The sequence below is a fragment of the Rhinatrema bivittatum genome, chromosome 11, assembly GCF_901001135.1.
Source record: "Rhinatrema bivittatum chromosome 11, aRhiBiv1.1, whole genome shotgun sequence".
Lineage (NCBI taxonomy): Eukaryota > Metazoa > Chordata > Amphibia > Gymnophiona > Rhinatrematidae > Rhinatrema > Rhinatrema bivittatum.
Window position 1 is genome coordinate 103246295 of NC_042625.1, and position 26725 is coordinate 103273019.

The following is a 26725-nucleotide window of genomic DNA, read 5'->3' on the forward strand; positions in this document are numbered from 1 at the left end:
AACCCAAAATATTTTGACACCCCATTGTTTGACACCCCAATTTTTTGACACCCCAAAAATTTTTAACACCCCGAATTTTTTGTCACCCCATTTTTTAAACCCCAAAATTATTTTACACCCCATTTTTTACACCCCTTTTTGACACCCTTTTTTTACACCCCAAAAGTTTTTGACACCTCAATTTTTGAAACCCCAAAATGTTTTGACACCCCATTGTTTGACACCCCAATATTTTGACACCCCTTTTATGACACCCCTTTTTTTGACACCCCAAAATTTTTGGACACCACATTTTTTTGACAACCCTTTTTTTGACACTCCCAAATTTTTTGACACCCCATTTTGACACCCCTTTTTTGATACCCCTTTTTTTTACATCCCAAATTTTTTGACACCCCTTTTTTGAGACCCCAATTTTTTGACACCCCTTTTTTGACACCACATTTTTTGACAACCCAAAATTTTTTTACATCCCAAATTTTTGATACCCCAAAATTGTTTGACACCCCATTTTTTGATACCCCAACTTTTTTTACACCCCATTTTTTACACCCCTTTTTTTGACACCCCAAATATTTGACACCCCAAAACTTTTTGACACCCACATTTTTTTGATACCCCCTTTTTTGAGACCCCCCATTTTTGACACCCAAATTTTTTGACACCACAAAATTTTTTGACACCCCAAATTTTTTTACCCCAACATTTTTTTACACCCCATTTTTTACACTCCTTTTTTGACATCCCAAAATGTTTTGAAAACCCAAATTTTTGATATCCCAAAATTGTTTGACACCCCATTTTTTGATACCCCAACATTTTTTTACACCCAATTTTTTACACCCCATTTTTGACACCCCTTTTTTTTGACATCCCAAATTTTTTTTAGACCCTAATTTTTTGATACCCCTTTTTTGAGACCCCCAATTTTTTGACACCCCCTTTTTTGACACCACATTTTTTTCACACCCCCAAAATTTTTTTTACATCCCATTTTTGACACCCTTTTTTTGACATCCCAAAATGTTTTGAGACCCCAATTTTTGACACCCCTTTTTTGACACCCCTTTTTTTGACATCCCAAAATTGTTTGAGACCCCAATATTTTGACACCCCTTTTTAGAGACCCCAATATTTTGACACCACATTTTATTGACAACCCAAAATTTTTTTACATCCCAAATTTTTGACACCCCCTTTTTTCAGACCCCCCAATTTTGACACCCAAATTTTTTGACACCCCAAATTTTTTGACACCCCATTTTTTAAAAACCCCAAATATTTTTACACCCCTTTTTTGACACCCCTATTTTGACTCCCCCATTTTTGACACCCCTGTTTTTGACATCCCAAAATGTTTTGACACCCCTAATTTTTGGTACCCCAAAATTGTTTGACACCCCATTTTTTGATACCCCAACATTTTTTTACACCCCATTTTTTACACTCCTTTTTTTGACACCCCTTTTTTTGACATCCCAAAATTGTTTGAGACCCCAATTTTTTGACACCCCTTTTTTGAGACCCCAATTTTTTGACACCCCTTTTTTGACACCACATTTTTTTGACAACCCAAAATTTTTTTACATCCCAAATTTTTGATACCCCAAAATTGTTTGACACCCCAAAACTTTTTGACACCCACATTTTTTGACACCCCCCTTTTTTTCAGACCCCCCATTTTTGACACCCAAATTTTTTGACACCCCAAATTTTTTGACACCCCATTTTTTTAAAACTCCCAAATATTTTTACACCCCTTTTTTGACACCCCTATTTTGACTCCCCCATTTTGACACCCTGTTTTTGACATCCCAAAATGTTTTGACACCCCTAATTTTTGGTACCCCAAAATTGTTTGACACCCCATTTTTTGATACCCCAACATTTTTTTACACCCCATTTTTTTACACTCCTTTTTTGACACCCCTTTTTTGACACCCCTTTTTTGACATCCCAAAATTTTTGAAACCCCAATTTTTTGACACCCCTTTTTTGACACCCCATTTTTTAAAATCCCAGAATTTTTTTACATCCCATTTTTGACACCCCTTTTTTGACATCCCAAAAATTTTTGACACCCCATTTTTGACACCCTTTTTTGACACCCCTTTTTTGACATCCCAAAATTTTTTGACACCCTAATTTTTTGACACCCCAAAATTATTTAACACCCCAAATTTTTTTACACCCCATTTTTGACACCCCTGTTTTTGACATCCCAAAATTTTTTGAGACCTTAATTTTTTGACACCCCTTTTTTTGAGACCCCCAATTTTTTGACACCCCTTTTTTGACACCCCAAAGTTTTTTTTACCCCAACATTTTTTTACACCCCATATTTTACACCCCTTGTTTTGACACCTATTTTGTTCACACCCTAAAAATTTTTTACATCCCATTTTTGACACCCCAAAAATTTGAGAACCCAATTTTTTGACACCCCTTCTTTGACACCACATTTTGTTCACACCCCAAAAATTTTTTATATCCCTTTTTTGACACCCCCTATTTTGAGATCCCCCATTCTTGACACCCCAATTTTTTGACACCCCAAATTTTTTTACATTCCATTTTTTACACCACTTTTTTTGACATCCCAAAATGTTTTGAAAACCCAAATTTTTGATACCCCAAAATTGTTTGATACCCCATTTTTTCATACCCCTTTTTTTGACACCCCTTTTTTTGACATCCCAAAATTGTTTGAGACCTCAATATTTTGACACCCTTTTTTTGAGACCCCAATATTTTGACACCACATTTTATTGACAACCCAAAATTTTTTTACATCCCAAATTTTGGTACCCCAAAATTGTTTGACACCCCATTTTTTGATACCCCAACATTTTTTTACACCCCATTTTTTACACTTTTTGACACCCCATTTTTGACACTCCTTTTTTGACACCCCTTTTTTGACACCCTTTTTTTTGACATCCCAAAATTGTTTGAGACCCCAATTTTTTGACACACCTTTTTTGAGACCCCAATTTTTTGACACCCCTTTTTTGACACCACATTTTTTTGACACCCCAAAATTTTTTTATATCCCATTTTTGACACTTTTTTTGACATCCCAAAATGTTTTGAGACCCCAAATTTTTCATACCCCAAAATTGTTTGACACCCCATTTTTTGATACCCCAACATTTTTTTACACCCCATTTTTTACACTCCTTCTTGACACCCCATTTTTTACACTCCTTTTTTGACACCCCCTTTTTTGACACCCTTTTTTTTGACATCCCAAAATTGTTTGAGACCCCAATTTTTTGACACCCCAAAATTTTTTTATATCCCATTTTTGACACTTTTTTTGACATCCCAAAATGTTTTGAGACCCCAAATTTTTCATACCCCAATATTGTTTGACACCCCAACATTTTTTTTACACCCCATTTTTTACACTCCTTTTTGACACCCCATTTTTTACACTCCTTTTTTGACACCCTTTTTTTTGACATCCCAAAATTGTTTGAGACCCCAATTTTTTGACACCCCTTTTTTGAGACCCCAATTTTTTGACACCCCTTTTTTGACACCACATTTTTTTCACACCCCAAAATTTTTTTACATCCCATTTTTGACACCCCTGTTTTTGACACCCCATTTTTTGACATCTCAAATTTTTTGAGACCCCAATTTTTGACAAACCTTTTTTGACACCACTTTTTTTTGACACCCCAATTATTTGGCACCCCAAAATGTTTTGCACCCCAAATTTTTTTACCCCCAACATTTTTTTACACCCCATTTTTTAAAACCCCAGATTTTTTTACATCCCATTTTGGACACCCCTTTTTATGACACCCCAAAATTTTTTGACACCCCTGTTTTTGACATCCTAAAATGTTTTGAGACCCCAGATTTTTCATACCCCAAAATTGTTTGACAGCCCATTTTTTGATACTTAACATTTTTTTACACCCCATTTTTTACACTCCTTTTTTGACACCCCTTTTTTGACATCCCAAATTTTTTGAAACCCCAATTTTTTGACACCCCTTTTTTTACACCCCTTTTTTGACATCCCAAAAATTTTTGACACCCCATTTTTTACACCCTTTTTTGACATCCCAAAATTTTTTGACACCCTAATTTTTTGACACCCCAAAATTATTTAACACCCCAAATTTTTTTACACCCCATTTTTGACACCCCTGTTTTTGACATCCCAAAATTTTTTGAGACCCTAATTTTTTGATACCCCTTTTTTGAGACCCCCAATTTTTTGACACCCCTTTTTCACACATTTTTTTCACACCCCCAAAATTTTTTTACATCCCATTTTTGACACCCTTTTTTTGACATCCCAAAATTTTTTGAGACCCCAATTTTTGACACCCCTTTTTTGACACCCCAAATTTTTTTACCCCAACATTTTTTTACACCCCATTTTTTACACCCCTTGTTTTGACACCTATTTTGTTCACACCCCAAAATTTTTTTACATCCCATTTTTTGACACCCCTTTTTTTGACACCCCCTATTTTGAGATCCCCCATTCTTGACACCCCAATTTTTTGACACCCCAAATTTTTTTACATCCCATTTTTTGACACCACTTTTTTTGACATCCCAAAATGTTTTGAAAACCCAAATTTTTGATACCCCAAAATTGTTTGACACCCCATTTTTTCATACCCCTTTTTTTGACACCCCTTTTTTTGACATCCCAAAATTGTTTGAGACCCCAATATTTTGACACCCTTTTTTTGAGACCCCAATATTTTGACACCACATTTTATTGACAACCCAAAATTTTTTTACATCCCAAATTTTGGTACCCCAAAATTGTTTGACACCCCATTTTTTGATACCCCAACATTTTTTTACACCCCATTTTTTACACCCCTTTTTTGGCACCCCTTTTTTTGACATCCAAAAATTGTTTGAGACCCCAATTTCTTGACACCCCTTTTTTGACGCCACATTTTTTGACAACCCAAAATTTTTTTACATCCCAAATTTTTGATACCTCAAAATTGTTTGACACCACATTTTTTGACACCCCAACATTTTTTGACACCCCATTTTTACACCCCTTTTTTGAGACCACAATTTTTTGACACCCCTTTTTTGACACCACAACATTTTTTTATATCCCATTTTTGACACTTTTTTTGACATCCTAAAATGTTTTGAGACCCCAGATTTTTCATACCCCAAAATTGTTTGACACCCCATTTTTTGATACCCCAACATTTTTTTACACCCCATTTTTTACACTCCTTCTTGACACCCCATTTTTTACACTCCTTTTTTGACACCCCTTTTTTGACACCCTTTTTTTTTGACATCCCAAAATTGTTTGAGACCCCAATTTTTTGACACCCCTTTTTTGAGACCCCAAAATTTTTTTATATCCCATTTTTGACACTTTTTTTGACATCCCAAAATGTTTTGAGACCCCAAATTTTTCATACCCCAAAATTGTTTGACACCCCATTTTTTGATACCCCAACATTTTTTTACACCCCATTTTTTACACTCCTTTTTGACACCCCATTTTTTACACTCCTTTTTTGACACCCCTTTTTTGACTCCCTTTTTTTTGACATCCCAAAATTGTTTGAGACCCCAATTTTTTGACACCCCTTTTTTGACACCACTTTTTTTGACACCCCAATTATTTGGCACCCCAAAATGTTTTGCACCCCAAATTTTTTTACCCCAACATTTTTTTACACCCCATTTTTTAAAACCCCAGATTTTTTTACATCCCATTTTGGACACCCCTTTTTATGACACCCCAAAATTTTTTGACACCCCTGTTTTTGACATCCTAAAATGTTTTGAGACCCCAGATTTTTCATACCCCAAAATTGTTTGACAGCCCATTTTTTGATACCCAACATTTTTTTACACCCCATTTTTTACACTCCTTTTTTGACACCCCTTTTTTGACATCCCAAATTTTTTGAAACCCCAATTTTTTGACACCCCTTTTTTTACACCCTTTTTTGACATCCCAAAATTTTTTGACACCCTAATTTTTTGACACCCCAAAATTATTTAACACCCCAAATTTTTTTACACCCCATTTTTGACACCCGTTTTTGACATCCCAAAATTTTTTGAGACCCTAATTTTTTGATACCCCTTTTTTGAGACCCCCAATTTTTTGACACCCCTTTTTCACACCACATTTTTTTCACACCCCCAACATTTTTTTACACCCCATTTTTTACACCCCTTTTTTGGCACCCCTTTTTTTGACATCCAAAAATTGTTTGAGACCCCAATTTTTTGACGCCACTTTTTTTGACAACCCAAAATTTTTTTACATCCCAAATTTTTGATACCTCAAAATTGTTTGACACCCCATTTTTTCATACCCCAACATTTTTTTACACCCCATTTTTTACACCCCTTTTTGGCACCCCTTTTTTTGACATCCAAAAATTGTTTGAGACCCCAATTTTTTGACGCCACTTTTTTTGACACCCCAACATTTTTTGACACCCCATTTTTTAGACCTTCTTTTGACACTCCAAATTTTTTACACCCCTTTTTTGACATCCCATAATTTGACACCCTAATTTTTTGACACTCCAAAATTTTGTAACACCAAATTTTTTGACATCCCATTTTTTAAAAGCCCAAAATTTTTTTACACCCCATTTTTGACACCCCTTTTTTTGACATCCCAATTTTGACACCCCATTGTTTGACACCCCAATTTTTTGACACCCCATTTTTGACACCCCAAAACTTTTTGACACCCCATTTTTGACACTCCCAAATTTTTTTCACCCCATTTTTGACACCCCTTTTTTTTGACATCCCAAATTTTTTGACTCCCATTTTTTTGACACCCAAATATTTTTGGAAACCCCACATATTTTTGACATCCCAAATTTTTGAGACCCCAAAATTTTTTTACTCCCCAAATTTTTTAACACCCCATTTTTTGACACACCCAAATTTTTTTCACCCCATTTTTGACACCCCTTTTTTGACACCCCAATTTTTGAAACCCCATAATTTTTTGACCCCCCCATTTTTGACCCCCCAATTTTGACACCCCTTTTTTGACGTCAAAATTTTTGACATCCTAATTTTTTGACACCTCAAAATTTTTTGACACCCCAAATTTTTGATACCCCAAAATTGTTTGACACCCCATTTTTTGATACCCCAAAATTTTTGGACACCCCATTTTTGGACACCCTAATATTTTTTTGACACCCCAATTCTTTGACACCCCAACATTTTTTGACCTTTTTGAAACCCCATTTTTTACACCTTTTTTGAGACACCCCAAAATCTTTTGACACCCCATTTTGACACCCTAATATATTTGACACCCCCATTTTTTGACACCCCCTTTTTTGACACCCTGAATTTGACACCCAAAAATATTTTGACACCCCAACATTTTTGACACCCCAACATTTTTTTACACCCCTTTTTTTGAAACCCCTTTCTATTCTGTGGAAAATGCTTCCTTCTGGGATCCCATTGAAGCCTGCTGGATATCTGAATGTACATCTTTCGCTCCTTCATTCTTTGTGGATGGTTTATAGTGTGGGTCTTCTATCATTTTGGTGGCCCTTCTTTGTACTGCCTCTTTCTTTTTTAGCTGTGGCCGACAGTTCAAGGTGGAGTCTCACCAGAGCCCTGTAGAGAGAGGCTATGCCTCTCTCTGCTGTCACAACTGCTTTGTCAGATCTACTGGTTATCTTGAAGTCATCAGAGACGACCACCTCTCAACCAGAAGTACTTGAAATGTGGCACCACATCAGGTATTGGAATTTATCATCAGCAGGTCTGTGTGTGTCGGAATTAATCATCAGAAAACTTGCAATCAATAAGTACGATTTTAATAGCAGAAAAAGTTATTTAAAAAAAAAAAAGCTTCAAAAGACAAAAAAAGCCATGATGTCAATGCTTATATTACGGCACAGAGTTTATAGTGTTCACATTTACCATGTACAAGGACCTCTTTAGGATGAAACAGTCCTTAAGCTAAGAGTGGTTTATAGGCCCACACTGTAGGTGTTTTTTCTGTAGTGGTCTCAAGACTCATATACATAGTCTTTTATACTGTATTCTAAGATACCTGGTTCTACTTCTGAAAACACTGCCTCTTAACCAGGTAAATTTTACACAGTAATATAGGCTCTTCCTGTTATATCAGTGTGCACCCAAGTTACAGTTGCTCCAACATCTGCTCACATGTTTTGGAAAGTTCTCCCAATTTAACTCGTGCATAATCTGCACAGTTCAAAGCCATCTGACAATCCTTCCGGGCAGAGTAACTCGAGCCTTCGTGTGGTTGTCCTGTGGCCACCTGTATGAAATACAACCATAACCACATTGTAGTGGAAGTATTTCCATGCACAACAGCACTCAGATACACACATGTAATCAAAGCACACATGCAGTTAGGTTTTTACTTATCAATATGCAAGATTACTGGGCATGTGCAGTGCTATACAGATCTGCATAAGAAAGTCTCTGATCTGTGGAGCTTATAATCTAGTCAAGATAAAGAAACAAAAATGAGGTATTGTTTATTTAATGTTTGTGTATTGCCTTACTGCTTTAAGAAATCACCCCAAGTGATTTACAATATTAAAAACTTATGAGTTAATAAAATAAACCAAACCAAAAATGTAAATAAAAAGATACAATAACTAAAATCACACAAATAAATACTCTCAACATTTAAGACAAAAGACTACTCAGTATTGTATATTACGAGCAAACACAATCAACAAGGTTATAATTAGGGAGAACCCGGGTTTTTAGGAAGGTCTGAAAAAATCCCATATGCCAGGTTATCTCCAATTTGGAGCCAGATACCCAATGGAAGAGATGCCAGGAGGTATCTATTGCTAGCTCCAAGGGTTGATTTGGGGAGGTAGGGTGAGCATAAGTGCTTGAAGATAGGGAGAGAAAATGGATAAATGAGTGTTGAAAGTGAAGGGGTAGCGGGAATGCTTGAAAAGCATGGGGAGGAGCCGGCTGTCGTGGTACATGTGGGCACCAACGACATAGGAAAATGTGGGAGGGAGGTTCTGGAAGCCAAATTTAGGCTCTTAGGTAGAAAGGTTAAATCCAGAACCTCCAGGGTAGCATTCTCTGAAATGCTCCCTGTTCCACGCGCAGGTCACCAGAGGCAGGCAGAGCTCCGGAGTCTCAATGTGTGGATGAGACGATGGTGCAAGGAAGAGGGATTCAGTTTTGTTAGGAACTGGGGAACCTTTTGGGGAAGGGGGAGTCTCTTCCAAAGGGATGGGCTCCACCTTAACCAGGGTGGAACCAGACTGCTGGCGCTAACCTTTAAAAAGGAGATAGAGCAGCTTTTAAACTAGAACAAAGGGGAAAGCCGACAGTCGCTCAGCAGTGCATGGTTCGGAGAGATGTATCTTTAAAGGATACTAATGATGCATTAGAATTAGGGCATCCCGACAGTGAGGTTCCAATAATAAGAAAAGTAGTCCAAGTGCCTGTAACTAAAAACTCACCTGAGCTAAAAAATTCTAACTTATCCCTATCAATTAAAAAGCAGAACGAAAATACAAACAAAAAATAAACTTTGAAATGTTTGTATGCTAATGCCAGAAGTCTAAGAAGTAAGATGGGAGAATTAGAATGTATAGCAGTGAATGATGACATAGACTTAATTGGCATCTCAGAGACATGGTGGAAAGAGGATAACCAATGGGACAGTGCTATACCGGGATACAAATTATATCGCAATGACAGAGAGGAGCACTCAGGAGGAGGTGTGGCGCTTTATGTCCAGGATGGCATAGAGTCCAACAGGATAAACATCCTGCATGAGACTAAATACAAAATTGAATCTTTATGGGTAGAAATCCCTTGTGTGTCGGGGAAGACTATAGTGATAGGGGTATACTACCGTCCACCTGGTCAAGATGGTGAGATGGACAGTGAAATGCTAAGAGAAATCAGGGAAGCTAACCAAATTGGTAGTGCGGTAATAATGGGAGACTTCAATTACCCCAATATTGACTGGGTAAATGTATCATCGGGTCACGCTAGAGAGATAACGTTCCTGGATGGAATAAATGATGGCTTTATGGAGCAATTGGTTCAGGAACCGACGAGAGAGGAAGCAATTTTAGATCTAATTCTCAGTGGAGCACAGGACTTGGTGAGAGAGGTAACGGTGGTGGGGCCGCTTGGCAATAGTGATCATAATATGATCAAATTTGATTTAATGACTGGAAGAGGAACAGTGTGCAAATCCAAGGCTCTCGTGCTAAACTTTCAAAAGGGAAACTTTGATAAAATGAGAAAAATTGTTAGAAAAAAAACTGAAAGGAGCAGCTACAAAAGTAAAAAATGTCCAAGAGGCGTGGTCATTGTTAAAAAATACCATTCTAGAAGCACAGTCCAGATATATTCCACACATTAAGAAAGGTGGAAAGAAGGCAAAACGATTACCGGCATGGTTAAAAGGGGAGGTGAAGGAAGCTATTTTAGCCAAAAGATCTTCATTCAAAAATTGGAAGAAAGATCCAACAGAAGAAAATAGGATAAAGCATAAACATTGGCAAGTTAAATGTAAGACATTGATAAGACAGGCTAAGAGAGAATTTGAAAAGAAGTTGGCCGTAGAGGCAAAAACTCACAGTAAAAGTTTTTAAAATATATCCGAAGCAGAAAGCCTGTGAGGGAGACAGTTGGACCGTTAGATGATCGAGGGGTTAAAGGGGCACTTAGAGAAGATAAGGCCATTGCGGAAAGATTACATGATTTCTTTGCTTCGGTGTTTACTGAAGAGGATGTTGGGGAGGTACCCGTAATGGAGAAGGTTTTCATGGGTAATGATTCAGATGGACTGAATCAAATCACGGTGAACCTAGAAGATGTGGTAGGCCTGATTGATAAACTGAAGAGTAATAAATCACCTGGACCGGATGGTATACACCCCAGAGTTCTGAAGGAACTAAAAAATGAAATTTCAGACCTATTAGTAAAAATTTGTAACCTATCATTAAAATCATCCATTGTACCTGAAGACTGGAGGATAGCAAATGTAACCCCAATATTTAAAAAGGGCTCCAGGGGCGATCCGGGAAACTACAGACCGGTTAGCCTGACTTCAGTGCCAGGAAAAATAGTGGAAAGTGTTCTAAACATCAAACTCACAGAACATATAGAAAGACATGGTTTAATGGAACAAAGTCAGCATGGCTTTACCAAAGGCAAGTCTTGCCTCACAAATCTGCTTCACTTTTTTGAAGGAGTTAATAAACATGTGGATAAAGGTGAACCGGTAGATATAGTATACTTGGATTTTCAGAAGGCGTTTGACAAAGTTCCTCATGAGAGGCTTCTAGGAAAAGTAAAAAGTCATGGGATAGGTGGCGATGTCCTTTCGTGGATTGCAAACTGGCTGAAAGACAGGAAACAGAGAGTAGGATTAAATGGGCAATTTTCTCAGTGGAAGGGAGTGGACAGTGGAGTGCCTCAGGGATCTGTATTGGGACCCTTACTTTTTAATATATTTATAAATGATCTGGAAAGAAATACGATGAGTGAGATAATCAAATTTGCAGATGACACAAAATTGTTCAGAGTAATTAAATTACAAGCAGATTGTGATAAATTGCAGAAAAACCTTGTGAGACTGGAAAATTGGGCATCAAAATGGCAGATGAAATTTAATGTGGATAAGTGCAAGGTGATGCATATAGGGAAAAATAACCCATGCTATAATTACACAATGTTGGGTTCCACATTAGGTGTTACAACCCAAGAAAGAGATCTAGGCATCATAGTGGATAACACATTGGAATCGTCGGTTCAATGTGCTGCGGCAGTCAAAAAAGCAAACAGAATGTTAGGAATTATTAGGAAGGGAATGGTGAATAAAACAGAAAATGTCATAATGCCTCTGTAACGCTCCATGGTGAGACCGCACCTTGAATACTGTGTACAATTCTGGTCGCCGCATCTCAAAAAAGATATAATTGCGATGGAGAAGGTACAGAGAAGGGCAACCAAAATGATAAAGGGGATGGAACAGCTCCCCTATGAGGAAAGACTAAAGAGGTTAGGACTTTTCAGCTTGGAGAAGAGACGGCTGAGGGGGGATATGATAGAGGTGTTTAAAATCATGAGAGGTCTAGAACGGGTAGATGTGAATCTGTTATTTACTCTTTCGGATAGTAGAAAGACTAGGGGGCACTCCATGAAGTTAGTATGGGGCACATTTAAAACTAATCAGAGAAAGTTCTTTTTTACTCAACGCACAATTAAACTCTGGAATTTGTTGCCAGAGGATATGGTTAGTGCAGTTAGTGTAGCTGTGTTTAAAAAAGGATTGGATACATTCTTGGAGGAGAAGTCCATTACCTGCTATTAAGTTCACTTAGAGAATAGCCACTGCCATTAGCAATGGTAACATGGGATAGACTTAGTGTTTGGGTACTTGCCAGGATCTTATGGCCTGGATTGGCCACTGTTGGAAACAGGAGGCTGGGCTTGATGGACCCTTGGTCTGACCCAGTATGGCATGTTCTTATGTTCTTAAAGGAAAAAGGAAGGAGATGGGAGGAATTGTTGAGAAAAAAGTACAAATAAAAGAAAATTAAAGAAAACTAAAATACATACAAATATGATGAAGGAATTAACAAACAAAGAACAAAAACAAAAAAATCCCTGGCTTCTAAACATTTTTACAGCCTGTGGCCAGAGGAGGAGCATGATGTACTACCTCACGGATGCAGTTCCAGGCACAAGACACAGAGTCAGGAATTAGTGATACGAACGACTTACCTGATGAACAGAGTTCACCAGAAAGGGTGTGGAGGGATATAAGAGGAAAGGTAATGAGGAGCTGCAGAGTCAATACATTTGTAAGTGAAGAGAAGCTTGAGCTGGATGTGAAAGTGGATGCAGAGCCAATGTACTGACTTGAAAAGAGAGATTATATGGTGGTAACAACATTCTCACAAGAAGAAATACTTACAGAGCAACCCTACGTATCTATCGTGAGCAAACCCTCAACGCAAAAAAAATACATGACCTGCAATTTAATGCAAACGCTCTCTTCACGTATGTAACACAAATGAGTCCCACCTGTAATAAAGACGCCCAAAGCAAAAGTGAGAACTTAGCCAAATACTTTCACGAGAAAATAGTTAAAATCATGACACAGTTCCCTGGCAATAATCCCCTGACCGGAACCATCTCACAAGATTCCTTTGCTATATTTAATGCCTTTGAACCCACCACGTCCCTAGAGATTCAAAATACCATTAAAAAAAAATGAAACCTGCCACACATCCAAGTGACACTATACCCAGCAAACATCTTCTCTCTATCCCAGAAATCAGAGCACCCCCAATTGCTAAAATTATCAATTGCTCATTAGCTTCTGGAGAAATCCCTAATATGCTTAAACAAGCTATCATCAAAGCCGATTCCTCTGACCTAACCAATTACAGACCCATTTCCAACCTTCCTTTCATAGCAAAAATCCTTGAAAAAATTGTAAACATGCAGCTTACTGAACACCTAGAAAAATGTGAAATTCTTTCACCATCGCAATTTGGTTTTCGTAAATTTATGAGCTCTGAAACTCTGCTCAACTCTCTAATCAACGCCATACTTACTGGGTTCGACAAGGGACAATCCTTCCTACTAGCCATGCTTGACATTTCCGCAGCCTTTGATACTATTAACCACAACATAGCTAACACCCCACTGCAATGGTTTGAAGCTTTCCTGCAAGGACGGCAATATAACGTCAATTTTGAAAACCATGAATCGCAACCATACAATATAAACCATGGAGTGCCACAAGGATCTGCCCTCTCCTCCACTCTTTTTAATATTTATATCCTCCCACTTTGTCACCTACTTACAGAACTTGGCCTCATGTACTTCATCTATGCGGATGACGTACAAATTGTTATCCCCATCACTGACTCCCTTAATGATGCCCTTAAAACATGGGATGCTGCCCTCACCGCCATTAGTAACCTCCTTACTAGCATCAATCTGGTCATTAACCCTGATAAAACAGAACTTATGGTCATTTCCCCACAGAATCCCAAAAACACTATTGCTGCCACTCACACCTCTTGACATCACTAACAATGTTAAAAACCTTGGAGTCACATTAGACAACCACCTTAATTTTAAAAAACATATCAACACCACCATTAAACATGGGTCCTTCAAACTACACACCCTAAAATAAACTAAGACCATTACTCTACCAACATGACTTCCGTACTGTACTGCAATCCCTCATTTTTTCAAAAGTCGACTATTGTAATGCCCTTCTCCTAGGCCTCCCCAAAACTACCATTCTACCATTACAAATGCTTCAGAATGCAGCAGCACGCATACTCACCAACACCAGAAAATCGGGACATATTACTCCCATACTCAGAGATCTGCACTGGCTCCCCATTGCGCAGAGAATCATGTTCAAAACCTTATCTCTAATACACAAGACCCTACACAATGAAAACATGACATGGTTCAATAATGATCTTTACTTCCACAAACACTCCAGAACCCCTAGAACACAACAAGCTGCCACCCTACACACCCCCACACATAAAACCACCACCCTCGAGTCAACTAGGAAGCATGCGATAACCATAGCTGGGCCGAGCTGTTGGAATAATTTGACACCGGAGTTACGGCAAGAAACATGCCCAATAAAATTTAAACAAAAACTGAAAACATGGCTTTTCCTCCAGGCTTATACTTAATCTATACGCTCTCCTCTCTCCCTTATCCCTACAGCTTTGCACACTAATTTACTGAAGAGTACAACCCTGGTTCTCTCTCACCACACCTAACTTTGTTTTGGTATCTATTCCTATCTTTGGATATAAGATTTCTACCCTAACTCTTCCTCCCCTACCTATCTTTTCTCTTTCCCAATTTTGTATTAAAAATTCATCCGATTTATTTATAGATTTATAAGTTCAGTAATATAACAATTTGCTTTGTACCACTATTTTATTTTTCCCTTTCTTTGTTCCTCCCCCCCGGTTATCAAGTTAATTGTAAAGCACTGTTGCAAATGTTCGTTTTATTTAGCACAGCTGCAATGTTTCTGTTGACTGTGAACCGATGTGAGGTTACTAAACAAATGTCGGTATATAAAAACTGCAAATAAATAAATAAAGGTGGGTAAAGGTGAGCCAGGTGATACAGTGTATCTGGATTTCCAGAAAGCATTTGACAAAGTCCTCCATGAGCGACATTTTAGGAAAGTAAAAAGTCATAGGATAGGGGGCAGTGTCCTACTGTGCATTACCAAATAGTTAAAAAGAGAAAACAGAGTAAGAATAAATGGTAAATTTTCCCAGTGAAGAAAGGTGAATTTTGGAGTGTCTCAGGAACCTATTATGGGACGGATGCTTTTTAATATATTTACAAATGACCAGGAAATGGGAACAAGTGAGGTGATCAAATTTGCTGATTACACAAAATTATTCAAAGTTGTTAAATCACAAGAGGATTGTAAGAAATTGCAAGAGGACATTGCAAAACTGCAAGACTGGGAATGAAAATGGCAAATGAAATTTAATGTGGACAAGTGCAAAGTGATGCATTTAGAGAAGAGTAACCTAAATTATAGCTACAAAATGCAAGGTTCCACATTAGGAGTCACCACGCAGGAAAAGGATCTTGGCGTCACCACATCTCAAGAAAGATATCGCAGAATTAGAAGAGGTACAGAGAAGGGTGACCAAGATGATAAAGGGGATGGAACAGCTCCCCTATGGGACTCTTCAGCTTGGAGAGATATGATAGAGGTCTAAACAATAATGAGTGGAGTGGAAGAAGTAAACGTTAATCAGTTTACTCTTTCAAAAAGTACAAAGAACAGGGGACACACAATGAAGTTACTGAGTAATACATTTAAAACTAATAAGAGAAAATTGTTAGGATTCGTGGACCCTTGAGCCGCCTGTGACAGATGTTGGCCAACTGTGGGAAGGAGCACCGTGGAGGTCAGAGCCTGGAGGCGGCACCACATAGGAGACCAGAAGAATCTTCACCCCAGGAGGAGCCCGTGAGGACCTGAGCCGCTTGGACTTGGGGCAAGAAGCTGAAGAGGAGTCCCGGAATCGTGGGGGAGGAGGAACCGAGGCCAGGAGGCCTACAGGAGTTTCACCACTGGAAGCCCACAGTCCCCCCGGGAGGAGCCCGTGAGGACCTGAGCCGCTTGGACTTAGACGGGACCTCCTGAAGAAGCGGATCCGGATACCTGGGGTGAGCCGAAGTCAGAAGCCAACTACTAACTCTGGGAAGAGTGAACCTCGTTGCAACGCCAGGAGTGGAGCCAGTTACAGTGTTAAATACCCTGGGAGCATCTCACGTTACCTCAGGGCAGTGCTTCATTCTCCTGGCCCCTTTAAATGTAGAGCCCCTGTGCGCGTGCGCCGAGGCCAGCCACAGAGTATCGGTGGCATCTCCCTCGAGGAGGGAGCATCGCGGGCAGGAGCCAGGTAGGCTTGTAGAGGCCGAAAAGACGCCACAGCGGCCCGAACCGTCCCCGAAGTAGGTGGAGAGACCAGGGCACGGCCCGGGACCGCAACAAAAATATTTTTTTACTCAATGCAGAATTAAACTCTGGACTTCACTGCTAGAGGAAGTGGTGAAAGCTATTAATGTAGCTGCATTTAAAAAAGGTTTAGACAAATTCATGGAGAAAAAGCCATTAACCATTATTAAGCTGGAGTTGCGGAAATCCACTGCTTATTCTTGGGATAAGCAGCTTGGAATCTCTCTACCCCTTAGGATCCTGCCAAGTACTTGGGAGCTGGATTGGCCACTGCTGGAAACAGGATACTGAGCTTAATGGACCTTTGGTCTGACCCAGTACGGCAAGCCTTATTTTCTTATGTAAGATATTTTTATTTTATTTATGTCATAGAGATGAAGATTTTCCAGTGCAATCTATTCAGAGATAGTTCAGTGGGAGACCACTGAGAAGCAGATTACAGTAGCCTGTGGGAGGTGATGTGAGAGTAGATAAGAGTTTTGGTACTATGTTGACAAAAGAAGAGCAGATTCTGGAACGATATAGAGAAAAATGCATGTTTTACCAGTGTTTTGGATGTGTGCACAAATTGAGAAAGAAGAATCCGAGTTTTCCAGTAAGGATGGATGGCATTCTGGGTGCATTTTGAGACAGTTAGGAGTACTGACTATCAGTCCAAGAGATGTTAAGATGTTATGTGACTAACTGTATTTTCATTTTTATGTATGTTTTCATTGTGATCATAAAATGTTCACCTTGTAAATTTAAGAGCTTTAGCAGTTTTACCAGTTTCCAAAGATTGAAGCTCTTTCCCAGTAGCCTCTAAAATTCTTAGTGTTCGGGGTGAGCAATTTTGCTTGTATAGGCATTACCGGGCCTGAATTTTAACAAGAAGGCCTTCAATTTGTTTTTTCTGTTTGTTGCAACGGAAACTGGCAAAGCCTATTATCCTTACAGGCTTCCCAACGCAGAATAGGGTCATAATCAGTTTCAGGATTAGGAGTACCGTATTTCCCCCGAAAATAAGACCTAACCTAGCATGATTTTTCAGGATGCTTGTAATATAAGCCCTACCCCAAAAATAAGCCCCAGTTAGGATAGTTAGCCAGACGGAATCATTTAGTATGTCTGTTGCAACACATGACGGACGTATTGAATTGTAAAATAATAATATTAATATTTAAGTAAATATAAATAAATATTGACATTAATACTTAAATAAATGATAATATAAATTACAAGTAAGTATTTGTAAATACCCAAATGGGCACCTTTAGACGAGGTAAACTCCCACACACACACACACACAAGATCTCACCCAGGCAACCATTCACACCCACACACACCAGCTCTCACCGCCAAACCTCTTCTTCCTTCACTGCAGGGATGGGCTCCAGTTCCACCATGGCTTTACTCTGGTGGGCCTTCTTTTTTGCTGCCACGGGGATGGGCTCTGTGGCGGCCTTGCTTCGTCGGGATTCGACACTGCCATTCCTCCCATTCCACCCCTGGGCTATGTGATGCCTGCCTCACTGGCCAATCAAAGGCTTCCTCCTCCTTCCTACTCCCACTGGCAGGTAGAAGGCTTCTGATAAGCAGAATGAAGAAGTCTTCCCATTGGGCAGTGGGGGCAAGAAGAAAGGATGCTTCCCACTGGCCCGCGGGATCTGGAAAAAGGGAGATTTTTGTATATGAATAAATGTAGATTGTTGTTCATGAAAAAAATAAAACATCCCCTGAAAATAAGCCCTAATGCGTCTTTTGGAACAAAAATTAATATAAGACCCAGTCTTATTTTAGGGGAAATACGGTATGTATCTCAGCCTTCTCAAAGGAGTGTAGGGAGACAAAAGCCAAAGCCCCAATAAGTTACGACTACTTTGAATATCCGCAGCCAAGCAGTTGGGAGAAGTATACAGACCAGCTGTAATGTCGCCATACATGTACACAGAAGAATATAAAGGTTTCTATAGAACTTGCCAGCCTTTTCATTATAACATCACATCTTTATGCCTTCCAGAGTCCCGCACAGTAGGATTTTCAGCTTACCCCAGGTCAAGCAAAGAGGCTGATCCAGTCCTAGTTTTGCCCTGTTGTATACACTGATTTGTAGTTCTGAATATTTAAATCAGTGATTCCCAAACCTGTGCTGGGGGCCCCCGACCAGTCAGGATATCTGCAATGAATATGAATAAGAAATCTGTATGCAATGGTGGCAGAGTATTGCAATTTCTCTCAGGCATATTCATTGCAGATATCCTGACTATTCAACTGGTCGGGGAGCCCCCAGCACAGGTTTAGGTATTACTGATTTAAGGAAAATCAATAGGACGTTCACAACTGCACTTCCATGCAATGAGAGAAAACAGTGGACCTGGAATGAGCTGGCAACCTCACCGCAGGGCTCAACTGCAGAAAGTGCTACCTCTCACCTGAGTCAGGTAGCGAATCTGGCTGGACAGCTCCGATTCCACCTTTTGCACAGAAGCCGCAAACTGTGCTGCCTGACGATCCAGCAAACGCTCGTTGGGTTTCTCCTTCGAGAGCTCGAGCGTCACATTCCCTGCCCACAAAAACACATGTTTAGCAGAGAAGGGTCCGAAGCACGGAGAAAAGGGCAGAAGTCGCAGGTAATAGACTAGGAGTAGGAGGTCACTGGCGTGAATGCAGAGGACAGGGATCATAGGCAGGAAGAAACTTAAGAGGTCGGGGGGGCGGGCAGCGGTTATAGACAGAGGAGGCCTCGGGAGGAACTCAGGGGCTGGAAGGCAGGGATGGTTAAGAGGTCGCACTTCCGGGACTGAGGAAGGAGAGACCATGAGGTCCGTTACCGGCGCTTTGCAGCACGGCCGCGATCTCCTTCTCGATCTCCTCCAGGGTTCGCAACCGCTCACTCGCCAATCCGTGCGTCGCCATCTTGAACTGCAGAGGCTCACGGACCGGAAGTGACGCGCACTGCGTGTCGCAATTCGTGACGGACGGAGGGCAAACTGGCGCCAGGCAGAATTGTCAGATTGAGCTACTTGCCATCCCCTCAATAGTGCAGGGAAAATATTTTTGTGCGGATTGGGTTAGTTTTTGGTTGGGCAGCTGACTGCTGGTAGCAACCCTCTGTCTGAGGCGCAGGGTGATGACTCATCGACAGCATCAGCCAATCAGAGTAGACCGGAAGAGCCGGGAAGTAGAAAACAGCAGCCCGGAGGTAAAGTTCTTCGCGCCGCCTTTGTAGTTTACATAGGATTTGCCATAGTAGTTCAATAACCAAACTTGGCAAGCTTTCTCCTTTCACTCTCTGAAGCCTCACTTCCCCGCTTTACCTTGCTGAGAACTCCTAACCCAGCTGATGCGCTTTTTTTTTTTTGCTTGCTTGAGGATTAGCTTCCTGGGAAAAGGGGAAATAAAGTAGCACTGTAGAAGAGGTGGAGGACAAGAAGGGGGGGGTAAAAAGGGGGTTCAAGGGAAGAGAGGATGTTGAATACCACAAAAAGAGTGCACATACAGAAGGTCGAGTGTGGCAATGCTGGTGCACTGTTAAGGGTGGAGGCAGGAAGGAAAGACTGGCGAGGGGCAAAGAAGAGTGGGAAGCAGACGGATGGGGTGATTTGGTAGGCGGAGAGAGGATAAAGAGTGATGGAGCAGGGCTGCTGGTAGCTTTTTTGCTACTCTTTGGGAACAATGACTGTTTCTCTCTTCTACCTACGATTCATTCAGTCTCTTTCCCGGCTCTGGAAAGAAAAAAAAAAGCCCAGATCTTTCCAGCGATCTACACTTTAAAAAAAAGGTCTTGGCTTATTGGAAAAATATTGATTGTCTATATTTTACTGTTGTTGTACTGCTATGTCAATTAGATCCGTCTTTAAGGACTTCCTGTCAGAATTTATTTTCTACTTTTAATGTATTCCAGTTTATTTTTTATATTTTTGAATTATGCTGTCTTTTCTTCAGTTGCATTTGTAATGCTGTTGTAAAGAATATTTTTTAAAAACATGATACTGCCAACCTATGATTGGAGGGAAGGGGCACAAAATTTCTTCTCTCTCATATACATACATATTCATTTTCTCACTCACACCCATTCTCTTACAGATATGCTCTTGCACCTAAACACATTCCTTCTCTCATTTACTCACATGCTTTCTTCCTCTCTCTAATTTTAATAAAATGTGGTATATCAGCAAATCTCAAACATGCTTTCTTCACTCTCTCTCCCTCACTCTTGCACTTACACGCTCTGTCATTCACAGACACACAGGCACCACAGGATGAGATTCATTGTTATACTGCTTCCTATTTACCTGCTGCACCTCTTCCTCATTTCTGTTAGAATACTGCAGTAGAGCAAGAAGTCTGACCCACACTTCATCTTCTCTCCCTCCCACACACACACCCAGGCTCTCTCTCACACCCACATACTGTAAGGGCTTCCCCTTCTCTTTGGACCGTGGCAGGATGGAGTCTGCCATGGCCCCATTGAGCCCCTTATTGGGCTGCAGTGACCCTGCCTGGCCTCTCTTTGGACTCCAGCAGGAAGAGCTCCACCGCCACTGGGCCTCCTTTCTGGCTGTGGGCTGGGTGATACTGGCAATACTTATGGTAGGAATCTGATGCCGGATGGGTGGAGCAATCAGATAGGAGTTAGCAATCTGTAATGAATCTGTATTGCAGGCTCTTGAAGAGGGAGGAGCTAGCATTCTTGTTCGGAATGCTCTATGTAGAGCTGGGAGTAGCAATCTGTAATTCTGATATAGTAGTGGGTGGATCCCTGGGCCTGTGGCAGATGACCACTCCCCCGGGAGGATATCCCAAGAGGGACCACAGGCTAGACTTGAGTATGGAGACAGACACACATTAGTTCTTTTATTAAACAGGTTTTTGAAACCACCAGAGGTGGCAGTAGTGAGCTGATATGCCATGCCGGGCGGTAGTCCCTCAGGTACTGGAACAGCGATCCAGGATGGCTGAGCTGTTGAGAAACCGTAGAAAGTGAGTAGGCAGAGTTCATAAACAGAACTAGATGACAAAACTCACATAAAGTCTCAAGGAAGCTCAAGAGCTGGAAAGGTTTAGGCCCTCGAGGAGCGAGTACCTGGTTCCAGGGAAAGCTCTGAGAGAGCGATGGTAACTCACAATTATTTGTAGCAGCGATTGCTTCCAGGCAGTAGAGAATCTTCAGAGTGTTCAGGAACATGGGCCCTCGAGGAGCGAGTACAGGTTCCTATCTGCAATCTGAAATAAAGAAAAGAGAGCGAGGCCCCTGAGGAGTGGGTACCTCTGGTAAGTCCGAGGAGGCAGAGTAGCTTGGATAACCAAAGCAAGTCCTTAGTGAATCCTCATGGCGAATCCTTGCTAACTCAGTTTGTTAGCAATATCAGAGACCTTTAAATATTGGAAGCAGATGACATCATTTCAAGGGGACACACCTGAGGTTTGCGCTCTTGCTGGTACTTCAATCAGAGCGCGCGCCCTAAGTCTTCAGGCAACATGGCGGATCTGCAATGTCGAGCCAGTCCGGGGACGCCGGAGGGAGACGGCATGGAGACGCCGCGGCAGCCAGCCGTCCATCAGACCCGGAGGGAGTCACCACAAAGGTAAAGCAGGCGGAGTGAGGGCGTCGAGCAGCGACGGTTGCAACAACTTAGTGCACTTTTCAGCTCACAGAACACTAAATGACTACCCAGCTCACAAGAACAGCTTTGCTTTTAACCGTGTGTACTTCGGGGAAGGAAAAATACACAGATAAATTGCATTTTTAACTCTGCATCATTTTCAGTGAAGAATTACCCCATAAAAGCAGGTGGAAATGTTCATGGATACTTTGTACCTGTTTTTGCTTTGAAACCTACTGCACTGTCTTTGGGTACCTTGTCCCAGTGCAGTTTGATTTCACAGAAAAAAATACAAATTATAATAATGTGTTTATGTGAGCATGCATTTATTTCATTCATTTGTTCAGTTTTAAGAAAGATTTATTATAAATTTCACAGACCCCCCCCCCCCCCACACACACACACACACACACACACACCAGGAGGTGACCTCTCTTCGGTAATTTGAAATACAGTAATCCTGTGTGTACCTCTCAGCTCTCTTACATTGTTCCCCTCCTCTGTGTATGCATTTACATTATTCCCTTCCTCTGTATATGTACCCCTCAATTGTTTCATTGTTCCCTTCCTCTGTGTACCCCTCTGCTCTCTTACACTCTTCCCTTCCTGTGTGTCTATCTCTTATCACTGTTCCCTTCCTCTGTGTGTACCTCTCAGCTCTAATCCTGTTAAGAAAATAAGAACATGCCACACTGGGTCAGACCAAGGGTTGATCAAGCCCAGCATCCTGTTTCTACCAGTGGCCAAGGCAGGCTACAAGTATCTAGCAAGTACCCAAAAACTAAGAAGATCCCATGCTACTGATGCAATTAATTTTCTAAGTCAACTTAATTAATAGCAGGTTATGGACTTCTCCTCCAAGAACTTATCCAAACTTTTTTAAACCCAGTTACACTAACTGCACTAACTTCATCCCCTGGCAACAAATTCCAGAGTTTAATTGCGCGTTGAGTGAAAAATAATTTTTTCCAATTAGTTTTAAATGTGCCACATGCTAACTTCATGGAGTGCACCTTAGTCCTTCTATTATCTGAAAGAGTAAATAACCAATTCACATTTGAGAATCATGAGAGGTCTCATTCTAGACCTCTCATGATCTTAAAGACCTCTATCATATGCCCCCCTCAGCCGTCTCTTCTCCAAGCTGAACAACCCTAACCTCTTAGTCTTTCCTCATAGGGGAGCAGTTCCATCCCCTTTATCATTTTGGTCACCCTTCTCTGTACCTTCTCCATCTCAACTATATCTTTTTTGAGATGCGGCGACCAGAATTGTACACAGTATTCAAGGTGCGGTCTCACCATGGAGCGATACAGAGGCATTATGACATTTTCCGTTTTATTCACCATTCCCTTTCTAATAATTCCTAACATTCTGTTTGATGCAGCACACTGAACTGACTATTTCAAAATATTATCCACTATGATGCCTAGATCTTTTTCCTGGGTGGTAGCTCCTAATATAGAACCTAACCGTGTAACTGCAGCAAGGGTTATTTTTCCCTATATGCAACACCTTGCATATGTCCACATTAAATTTCATCTGCCATTTGGTTGCCCAATCTTCCAGTTTCGCAAGGTCCTCCTGCAATGTATCCCAATCTGCTTGTGATTTACCTACTCTGAATAATTTTGTATCATCCGCAAATTTGATTACCTCACTCGTCATATTCCTTTCCAGATCATTTATATATATATTGAAAAGCACTGGTCCAAGTACAGATCCCTGAGGCACTCCACTGTTTACCCTTTTCCACTGAGAAAATTGACCATTTAATCCTACTCTCTGTTTCCTGTCTTTTAGCCAGTTTGTAATCCATGAAAGGACATCGCCTCCTATCCCATGAGTTTTTAGTTTTCTTAGAAGCCTTTCATGAGGAACTTTGTCAAATGCCTTCTGAAAATCCAAATACTCAACATCTATTGGTTCACCTTTTTCCACATGTTTATTAGCCCCTTCAAAAAAGTGAAGCAGATTTGTGAGGCAAGACTTCCCTTGGGTAAATCCATGTTGACTGTGCTCCATTAAACCATGTCTTTCTATATGCTCTGTGATTTTTATCTTTAGAATAGTTTCCACTATTTTTCCCAGCACTGAAGTCCGGTACACTGCTCTATAGTTTCCCGGATCGCCCCTAGAGCCCTTTTCAAATATTGGGGTTACATTGGCCACCCTCCAGTCTTCACGTACAATGGATGATTTTAATGATAGGTTACAAATTTTAACATCTGACGCAAATAAGAAATCAAGTGTTTTCCATAGCAGGTGCAAAACTCTGGAATTTTCTGCCTCAGGCGTTGCGTATTTTACCAGATGGAAAGAGATTAAAAAATGAATTAAAAACATGGCTGTTCAGGAGCACATATAATTTAACTTAGAGACATCAGACTATACAGACCCACAAAAACAAGAAGGACAAAAGATATTAATTGAACCTTGAAGAATAAATCAAATGATAGAATGCAAGATACTCAAAACAACTCACTGACTAAGACGTGAAAACCATAACTTCGCATTTTCATTATCCAAATTCTCTTCCTTTTGAACTAGATCAAAGTTAATATGTACTAGAAAATTGAATTTTCCTGTACATGCCTGGATCAGTCCATATACCTGGGTTTTGCCTCCCCTCCAGCAGATGGAGACAGAGAAGTTTTTCAAAACAACCCTGCCATATATACCAAGGTGCTACCCCCAGTCCCTCAGTCTTACTCTGTCTCCAGCAGATGGCCGAGGTGCAAAACCCACAGTCTCTTCTGATTTAAAAAAAAAAAAAAAAAGAGTTAGCAAATTAGGGGCTTGTTTTCCTTTATTTGTTAAAAAAAAATACTAAAAACAGAAAGAAGACTAAGGAAGCTCGTAGAGAAGGCCAGTCAGTCTCCCAGGGGGTTGGTCAGGTCCTGAGGGGACCATCCTCCCTGGTCGAGGCAGCTGCTGAAAAGGGTCGAGGGCCCTGTCACGTTGGATTAGCAGCACTGGGATGATACCGGGGAGCCCGGCTCACTCACCCCAGCAGGAGCAGGAGCTGACCAGAACCAAGGACAGCGTGTGGGCAGGTTTTAGTTACTTTTTTTAAATTATTATTATTTATTTATTGGTTTATCATCATACAGACATAGTAATTTTACATTCAATATAACATTGATGCAACTGCTCTTTCCAACAAAAGCTAATAGTGAACTGAAATATAACATCATGTGAAAATTAAATTGTTGGAATAAACTATTAGTTCGTTTAAGTTCTATAGGAGTGTTAATACACACATCTGAGACCAATAGGCAGGAAATACAAAGGAGAAAATACAAAGATAACTTTACATTGAAGGTACCATTTAGCAGCTATTATTACTTTACTTTTGCCTTACACCTTAGGTTGCTACTGGGGAGGAGGTGGCAGGCTCTCTAGCCACCACAAATTGGCTTAGATGGTCAATCTGGGAAAAACAAAAGGATTCATGTCCACGTTTAATTATACATTGACATGGGTATTTCAAGAGAAAAGAAAAACCCAAAGCTATTTCTCTGGGTCTCCAAAGCAAAAATTCTCGTCTTTTACTACACGTGATTGGAGCAAGATCTGGGAAGATTTTTACATCCTGTCCCATATATGAGACTGGAAATTTCTGAAAGTAAAGCTTCATCAGTTTACTAATATCGGTGGTAGTTATGAATGAAACTATTAAGGTGTTTCTATCAATCACCTGTAAGGTGGAATCTTCTAGAAAACTAGTAAGATTTGCAGGGATGGATACAGGCAAATCTGAGGTTCTTTTCTTAACGAAAAAACAAGAATTAACAGAAGGTAAATCATTTTCAGGAAAACCTAATACCTCAGTCAAAAATCTTTAAAAAAAAAAACCAAAAATAGTTTCACCTACTATTTTTGGAAAGTTTACAATCCTTACATTCAGTTTCCTAACATTATTTTCAAGCAATTCTAACCGCTTAGAACAAACAAGCTGATCTTTTATCATCATATTACTCACTGATTGCACAGATTTAATATTCCTCTCAGTTTCCTCCAGTCTAGTAGTAACCCCAATTACTTGTCTCTGAATACCCGAAAGTTGTTGCTGTAAATTACAGGAGACAAGAGTCTATTTTACCTTCCAGCCTGTTCACAGTGGCATTCAGGCCACTCACCAGGTCCCATATAGCTCCTAATGTGACCGTCTCAGGCCTTGATATTAATGGCTGTACATCCTTGGGTGTTTCAGGTTGGAGGGATCTTTGTTGTAGGCCTACAGCAAACTCTGAGGCCTCCTCTGTTGCAGGACTTAAATCCTCAACACCTCTCACACCTGAAGTCAGTACGGAGCTTGCTCCCTCCAAGGCAATCTTTCGCTCTGCCACTTCGGTAGGCGAAATTGCCGCTTCTCCATCTGTCCCTCGCTGGACTGGAGGCGGACGGTGATCAGGACTGAGGGAAGCCTCTTCCTGGGAGGCCACTCGTTCTCCTTCCAAGGGGCCTCCAAAGGATTCACCGGGACCCTCCTTCTCTAACTGCATCATAAAACGATCTATCTCCAATTGCAAAAGGGGGGGTAGGGGTTCTGAGGGAAAAACCCTCACCTTCCCCTTTCTCTTGGCTGGCATAGCACGAAATTTATATTAGA

At 40.5% G+C, this 26725-nt stretch overlaps 1 protein-coding gene across 2 annotated transcripts; it reads right to left on the reverse strand.

Annotated features, from left to right (window-relative positions):
* Positions 1 to 7813: 7813 nt before the first annotated feature.
* LOC115073350 (mediator of RNA polymerase II transcription subunit 11-like) lies at positions 7814 to 19543 on the reverse strand. Of its 2 annotated transcripts, XR_003851993.1 has the most exons (4): positions 19336 to 19543; positions 18937 to 19067; positions 17861 to 18171; positions 8162 to 8299 (listed from the first exon to the last, which is right to left on the reverse strand). XR_003851993.1 is itself a non-coding variant. In XM_029571701.1 (3 exons), exons 1-3 carry the CDS (start codon positions 19418 to 19420, stop codon positions 8159 to 8161), a joined length of 357 nt encoding a protein of 118 aa, XP_029427561.1. In that variant the 5' UTR covers positions 19421 to 19494; the 3' UTR covers positions 7814 to 8158. The 2 variants fall into 2 exon arrangements, 1 of the variants encoding a protein (XP_029427561.1); XM_029571701.1 differs by lacking the exon at positions 17861 to 18171 and having other exon boundaries at positions 7814 to 8299; positions 19336 to 19494.
* Positions 19544 to 26725: the final 7182 nt, after the last annotated feature.